Source organism: Otolemur garnettii, unplaced genomic scaffold, assembly GCF_000181295.1.
Source record: "Otolemur garnettii isolate 467f Iridium unplaced genomic scaffold, OtoGar3 scaffold00351, whole genome shotgun sequence".
NCBI lineage: Eukaryota > Metazoa > Chordata > Mammalia > Primates > Galagidae > Otolemur > Otolemur garnettii.
In genome coordinates, this window is record NW_003852746.1 from 93514 (window position 1) to 101779 (window position 8266).

The 8266-nt window shown below is 39.8% G+C and overlaps 1 protein-coding gene across 1 annotated transcript; it reads left to right on the plus strand.

Annotated features, from left to right (window-relative positions):
• The first annotated feature begins 5752 nt into the window (after positions 1–5752).
• On the plus strand, positions 5753–7992 carry LOC105888388 (sperm-associated antigen 11-like). Its single transcript, XM_012813926.1, has 2 exons — positions 5753–5807; positions 7823–7992. The coding sequence occupies exons 1-2, from the start codon at positions 5753–5755 to the stop codon at positions 7990–7992; spliced, it is 225 nt and encodes a 74-aa protein (XP_012669380.1).
• The last annotated feature ends 274 nt before the right edge of the window (positions 7993–8266 follow it).

Here is an 8266-nt window from a genome sequence, read left to right on the forward strand (position 1 = left end):
GTGCTGTGTTGTCATGGCTCACTGCAACCCCAAACTCTTGGACCTAAGTGATTCTCTTGCCTCAGCCTCCCAAGCAGCTGGGACTACAGGTGTCCACCACAATGCCTGACTATTCTTCAGTTGTAGTTGTCATTGTTGTTTGGCAGGCCTGGGCTGGATTCAAACCTGCCAGCTCCAGTGTATGTGGCTGGCACCCTAAACACTGAACTACAGGCACCGAGCCTCTTTCACTTTTTTTAAGTGATGATTTCACTTAGCTTCTAGTAGTTTTGTACCAACTGCTATTCTTTTCCTTTCCCATGCAGACGAGCTCTGAGGTATTCTGGGGGTGGGAGTGAGTGAGCAGGTAAAGCGGTGAGATAGGATGACATGTTCCATAGGCAGAACATGTTGTTTGCCTTATAATTTTGTATAGAGTATTTTGTATTTTGTATAGAGTATTTCTGCTTAAAAGAAGCTTCATGAATATTTTAAATAGATAAATAGTGAAGAAATAATAGAATTGCGTAACCTTTCTATGAAATATGTGTATGTCATAATTATCTTAGGCTCAGGTTACTTATTAATAAACTGTGCATAACTCACAGCCTATCCTTTTCTTTACATCTTTCTTTAATTCTTGTGAGTTAAGAATCTTTCCAGATATTATTACATATAGGTATCCAGGTTGCAATCAGAATCCTAGGGCTCAGAGTGAACAGAATTAGGTATGCAGACTCCTTTACAGAATTCCACATTTCCCAGCTTCTTTCTGAATAAAGGTGTTCCATCCCTGACTTACACACAGGCCCTCTCTTACAAGCCTGATACCCAGAGATAATGAAGGCAGGATGAAACTGGATTTATGTACAAAATGAAAAGCACTAAAAACTTACTTAACTTCTTTGTAATCTGTTAATGTGTGTGTAAGATACAAAGTATTTGTTTTCAATGTCTCAGTTATTCTGCCTCTTAGAAATTATCCTCGGAAAACAACAAAAAATATTTTGATGAACATTTTAGAAAAAAAAACTTCATGTTGAAAACAAAGCAACAGTTTAGGAAACTATGATACATCTACTTAAAGGGATACTATGTATTTCTTAGGTATAATAAGAATAAAAGCAGTGAAAAACCATAAAGTTGTAAAAGATAAAATATTCAAGATCATTTTCCCTCATAAATATCACAGCATTCCAATGTTTATGTATTTGGCATCAAACTAATTTTGTAAAGTATCTCCAAAAGCAATAAAGATTCCAACATTAAGATTACTACTGATTTTAAACTGCTTTTTTTATATGTAAAATACCCTGTCAAGTTATTGCATTACTCTCAGATTCAAATATACCTTTTTTATGAACAAAAGTTATGTGCCTAAAGTTAAATACATGTGTATATGAAAACATTCTTTGATTATAGGTGAAGAAACCTGTCGTAAACTTAAGTTGCACTAAAAAAGACCTGAATTTAACCTGAGAAAGAACTTCTTGGGCACCAAGATGATAAAATATTGGTGCATATTACTCAGGGAAAATTTAGAGCTACTCTAGGAATCTTAAGAAATAGGTTAAAAACTGATTTTTTTCTACCATTCTGTGGTAACTTTTGCAATTCTGGTTGGAGAGAAGAGAATAATATAATCCCTTCTCAATATCAGTTCTGAGTCAGCAATTCTATTACTTAAGCTTTTTTTCATTGCTGTTTCTTTCACAGAAGCAGTTTAGTCCCTAAGTCATAATGGGTTTTTATGGATACCACCTGTACCCCTGGTGGGAAGAGGCCCTCCAGGCAGCCAGGTGCTCCAGGCCATCACTGGGCAAGGTGACTGTGCCTGATTGCCCTGCTTCTGGCCCCCACACCCACCTTCCACACTATGTTCTTCCCTCCCACTGCACCCCAGGAAGCCTCGCCTGGGCTTTGATCTCTGACTCAGCCATGGTCCAGAACTTCCCTGTTACCATGAATACCACATCTCTCTTTTTAAATGAAAATGTGTAACTGACATTTCATTTTTGTTGAACACCTTTTTTTTTTTTTTTGAGACTGAGTTTCAAGCTGTCACCCTCAGCAGAGTGCTGTGGCGAGACAGCTCACAGCAACCTCAAACTCTTGGGCTTAAGCAATTCTCTTGCCTCAGCCTCCCAAGTAGCTGGGACTACAGTGCCCGACACAACGCCTGGCTATTCTTTTGGTTGTAGTTATCATTGTTGTTTGGCAGGCCCAAGCTAGATTCGAACCCGCCAGCTCTGGGGTATGTGGCCAGTACCCTAGCTGCTTGAGCTACAGGCACCAAGCCAGGTGGACACCATTTTCATCACTAAGAGTAGAATTTCATTGTCAAATTGGCAACTCTGTCTAACCAACTAAAGATTTACCAAAGTCACCACAGTAGCTGTACCAGTTTGCATGTTCACCAGCAATTTCTCCATGTCCTCACCAACATTTGCTATTTCCAGTTTTTGTTGTGTTTTTTTGTTGTTGTTGTTATGGCTACCCTACTTTATACAAATTGATAGCTTACTGTGGTCTTGACTAATGACATTGAGCATCTTTTCAAGGGCTTCTTGGGCATTTTTATTTTCTTCTTTGGAAAAATATCTATTTAAGTCCTTTGCCCATTTGAAAATTGAGTTGTCTTTTTATTTTTGGATTTTATCAAGGTTTTTTGTTTTTGTTCTTATTTTTAGAGATAGCATTGCACTATGTTACCCAAGCTAGAGTGCAATGGCATCATCATAGTTCACTGTAAACTCAAACTTTCAGCTGAAGTGATTCTCCTATCTTAGCCTCCTGAGTAGCAGGGACTATAGGTGCAAGCCATTGTGCCCAGCTAATTTTTCTATTTTCTGTAGAGATGGGGTCTTGCTATGTTGTCTAGGTTGGTCTCAGATTCCTGGTCCCAAGTGACCCTACCTCCTTGGTTGCCCAAAGTGGGCACATATAAGCTACTATGCCTGGCCAAAGTATTTTTTAATATATAAAAAAGTTGCTACTAATATTATGTACATTGGAATAATTATCTTATGGCTTGAAACAAACCGAGCTTTAGTTTCTTTCAGCCCTGCAATTACATAAACCTTTGAACCTATGACCATAGAATAATGAATCAATAAGCTGGATTATCTAGTTTTTCTTCTTTTGAATGATATGCCTGATTCTTCAGGATTATTTATAAAATTCTTCCTTGTGGATTGCTTTCTGTATCTGAGACTTGGAAATAAATTCACATCTAAAGGAGAAAGTGTGTGATAAAATGCAACACTAGTTATATGTCCTCCAAATGAGTTGATTTTCCAACAGAGCATATTCAGTTTCAAAACTATACTGAAAATTTCTAAACTATAATTTCACAGCTGTTTTTTTAGTGGCTGTACTACTAAAAAATATATACAATCAAGTTTTGCCTTAAAACATTTCTTAATTAAGATACAGTATAGGCTCAGCACCCGTAGCACAGTGGTTATGATGCCAGCCACGTACACCAAGGTGGCGGGTTTGAACCCGGCCAGAGACCAGCTAAACAAATGCAACAAAAAAATAGCCAGGCAAGAAGGCTGAGGCTGAGGCAAGAAAATTACTTAAGCCCAAGAGTTTGAGGTTGCTGTGAGCTGTCTCGCCACAGCACTCTGCTGAGGGTGAGATAGTGACATAGTGAGAGACTGTCTCAAAAAAAAAAAAAAAAAGAAAGAAAGAAAGAAAAAGATACAGTATAAATAGAAAGAATGAATGTAATATATAAAACATGCATTTTGTTATCTCAGCTACAATTCACCTTTAAAAGGTGACTTTTAAAAAATGACTTATACATTTATCTACATACACAGTCTAGTGTTTTTTAACAAACAGTAATTCTTGTTTTTAAAATACACTTTGCTGTGCACAGGATACATTCAGAATTATAGTTATTTGTTGGAATCCTTGAACTTAGAGTGATATCTTAGTATGGAAGTCAACTTTCCTAAGGTTCACATAAAATTACATGTTTCTTTTTTAAGATGGCAGATTTCAGAAATATCTTCAGAACAAATTCTCCACAGAGAAAGAATCTCACGTTTTAACAGACTTATTATTCACTGAGGTTGATCCTCCTGCCTGAGTGCATATCTTCATATCTATTTCACAATTACTTAGTTCATGGCATGTGGGGCAGCCTGTCATGACCAACCAGACAGTATCCCCTAAAGCCCTATTTTTAAAAGTGTTTTTACTAGTCTGTGAGTCAAGTTTGTGAGTCAACATACCCTTTGTGAGGGCCAGTGCCTAAGCTCAATCTTTCCAGACCTGGAAATTTGGGAATGAACTCGTGGCCCTCACCTCTTTGGACACTCAGACTGTTCTCTCAAACAAAAGGTCTAGAGATATGGTTTAATGTCTCTTTTTCAAAATCCATTTTATAGGTAAGCTCATGGTCAAAAATATTGTTATGCTAGACTGTTAACAAGGTGGAAGACAGCTTACAGGAAACACGATGAGGCTGCTATAAAGAATGAGAAAGTTCTCCAGGTTCTCCAGAAAACACTCATGAGTCTTTCCAAGATACACCATATTAAAGAGGCAGAATAACATGTAAACTGCCATCATTTATATAAAATGGGCGTTTTGATTCATATATGCTCCTCTACTCATAGAAAACCTCTGGAAAAATTAATAAGCATCTAACAGCAATTGTCATGTAGACCTAGGGGACAAGATGGGAAGAAGACTTGCCTTTTATTTCCCCTTTGTATTAAGAGAAATTTAAAAGAAATAAATCTACATGACCCAGGGATTAAAATCAAGTAGGGGCAGAAGGCACAACTATATCAGCTGTGTGTTTTCACATCACCCATTAGACAATCCTTGTCTCTGCAGACTTTGCCCTAATGCTCCCCTCCTTATGGAGATGAGCCCCACGTCGCCCACTATCAGGAGGTCTGTTCTGCCCCAGCAAGCACGGTGCAATACAGAACATGGCCCTGTGGTCCTGGGAGCTCCCTGCATCCCCCACTAGACTGCCACCTCCTCAAAGGAGGCAGGTTCTTTCAAAGGAGAGAAGAATCTGCCCTTTTCCCCTCAAATAGGCAACATCCTGGCCATTAAGCAATAAATAGATTCATTATACCAAAATTTTTGAATAATGTAATGTGTTGTATCTGGGGGTTTTCCACTCAACATGATTTCGTAAGGCTTATCTATGTTGCTATAGGTATCTGCATTGTTGTTGTTGTCTTTCTAGTTTTGTTACTTTGTGGACACACATTACTTGCTTTATTACTATCACAACATACTGTATGTTCTGTTGCCTGTCATGAGTGATGTTATGATGAACATTCTTGCCGTGTCTCTTTGTGCACACGGACCTGTATTTCTGTAGGGTAGACTCCTGGGACTGCTTTGCTGTTTCATGACTGTGAATCTGCTCAACCATGGTGGATTCTCCCTCGAAGGCAGGGAGCATGACTTCACACAACTATTCCTCCATCCCATGCCTGCTGCTCGGCACTGCTTCTCTTTCGTCTTCAGTCACCGTATTTGAAGTTATTGGCCAATCCTTACTTCTCTGAACACCAACAAGGCTGTCTATTTTTAGGCAGAAAGGGAAGAGTAGTCAGTACATTCTGCCCACAGCCTTACTCATTAGAGCAGATAAATATGCTCATTTCTGATCAGTCTTCTCAAAAAACCTATAAATTGTTCTGTTTTATGCCTTTTTCCACCCCACTTCATTCCATCATTCACCGTATCTACATTCCCGCACAGGAGGACAGAGAGGTCCGGGGAACCTAGAAATATGAAGGCCCTCTTTCTTTTTGCTGTTCTCTTCTGTTTGGTCCAAACTAACTCAGGTAAACGTTGCTTGCTTAGCCCTTGGGAGGGTAGTGCAAGGACCCCGCTCACATGTGAGTGTGAGTATGACGGTGTCTGTGTGCTGTCAGCAGGTGCAGGTGAGCTGCTTTGGCGCTCAACCTTGGGCCATTTTGACCTCACCTGTAAGGAGTTTGTAAAAGCTAAATAAGAGCTTTATGAGTCATAATATGAGTCAAAGCGGTATCTGGAAATAAATCAGAAGCATTCCCCGCAATTTGCAACCTGAAAAAAGTTTCCAGAAGAAAAATATAGTCATAAAAATGTCAGAACCAGAAGGGAATTGGAAATCTTCCATGGCAGCCCCACACTCCACAGAGAGAAAATCAAAATGCAAAGAAAGTGAAGGCCGGGGGTGGTGGCTCCCACCTGTAATCCCAGCACTCTGAGAGGTGGATTGCCTGAGCTCATGAGTTTGAAACCAGCCTAAGCCAGAGCGAGATCCCCATCTCTAAAATTAGCCAAGTGTTGTGGCAGGTGCCTATAGTCCCAGGTACTTGGGAGGCTGAGGCAAGAGCATCACTTGAGCCCAAGAGTTTGAGGTTGCTGTGATCTGTGATGTCACAGCACTCTACTGAGGGCAACATAGTGAGACTCTGTCTAAAAGAAAACAACAACAAAGTGCAGATAAAGTCTTCATTTACTGCTAAGCAATGGATAGTTATGGTCATAGTAAATCTTCACACTGATAATATTTCAGGCTTACACAGATAACCAGTTTCACAGACAAGAAAACTGGAGTGTAACCAGTGAAGTGAGTTGTCTAAGGAGAGATGAGAGAATCCAGATCTCCAAACTCCAAAGGCAGCTCCTCTATCTTTACTAAAGTAAAAGTAGGCTTGGTTCCCATAGCATAGTGGTTAACGGCTGTTGTATCCATAGGGGACATACACCAAGGGTGGCCGGTTCAAACCCAGCCAGGGCCAGCTAAACCACAATGACAACTATAACAAAAAAATATGGACATTGTGGTAGGTGCCTGTAGTCTCAGCTACTTGGGAGGTTGAGGCAAGAGAATCACTTAAGCCCAAGAGTTGAGGTTGTTGTGAGCTGTGACGCCATGGCACTCTACCGAGGGTGACATAGTAAGACTCTATCTCAAAAAAAAAAATTAAAAAAGGAAATTAAGTAGGGTAGCACCTATGGCTCAGTGGGTAGAGTGCCAGCCCCATATACCAAGGGTGGTGGGTTCAAACCCTGCCCCAGCCAAACTGCAACAACAACAAAAAATAATAAAGTAAAGGTAAACCTACCTCTTCACCCTGCTACCCACTCCAAACCACAGCAGGGGTGAAATGACACAGGATCAAAGAGTGGGCCCCATTTGGAGCTGGTCTATGGTGCAAGACTTCTTATAATCATGCAAGACTAACAGTGTATTGTTGGTTTTGAAGTCGTGATATATGACATTTGCAGACCTAAAGTAAGTAAGACCTTTTGTTCAAACATCTGTTGCCTGAAGTGCTTTCCTTATGGGAACTTTGCATAACTGTGGTCATATTTGATTTATAAGCACACAAGTCCTGGTAGGGTGAGGGCTTTATTTTCTCCTTTTCACCATAAGGCATAAAATTAAAAATTGTGCCATAAGCTGAGAATCAGAACCAATTCTGATTTTCCATTTCTGACTTACCAAGACCTACCACCCACCTACCCCCAACATTCTGGTTTCCAAAGCTCCCTTTGCTTTTCCTTAATGCACATCTCTCACCAGGAAACTTGAGTATCCTGGAGTAAGAGGATCCTCCAGGAGATCCTGGCACAGGCCAGGAGCGCTCCAGTGTAGGACACCATCTGATCCTCCTGGTAAAGTTTGAGATAAACTATTGTTTTTCATTTAAAACTGAGCAAAAGCTCAGTTAAATCAAGACTTGTCCCAAAATACTTAGCTTTGTAAGAACATAATAGACAAAGGAGTTGGGCTGTAGGTTTGGGTTGTTCTTTATTTTTTGCACTGTATGAATTAAAGATCAACTCTGTTCTATTGTATCCATAGGGGACATTCCACCTGGAATTAGAAATACTATCTGCCTTATGCAACATGGGAACTGCAGGCTATTTTTTTGCCATTATGGCGAGAAAAAAGGTGACATTTGCTCCGATCCTTGGAATAGGTGTTGCATACCAAATAAAGAGGAAAGAGAAAACAGAAAAGCTACAAAATGACAGCAGATCTGGGATCTAAAATGTAAGCTCCTGGAAGGCAGAGATTTTGGAGTATTTCGAGGGCTGGCTTAAGGAAATGTGTGGCTTATACTGGGTGCTCAATAAATATTTGTTGAATGAATTTAGCCCCAAAGGTAAAGGTCTGATGAAAGAATTTTCTTAAAAGCCTCTTTATCTTGCCATTTTCTGGGGCTTTTTGAGGTTTCTCATAATTTTGTAACATTCTACTATTTTTTTTTTCCTATTTCAGGGAGTATCTCTTACCTGTCCAGAG

What these genes read in the sequence shown, in the direction of transcription:
- LOC105888388 (XM_012813926.1), top strand. Translation starts at nt 5,753, where the DNA reads ATGAAGGCCCTCTTTCTTTTTGCTGTTCTCTTCTGTTTGGTCCAAACT. An exon ending in TTTGGTCCAAACTAACTCAG is followed by an intron (nt 5,808 to 7,822) that starts GTAAACGTTGCT and finishes TTGTATCCATAG; the next exon opens with GGGACATTCCACCTGGAATT.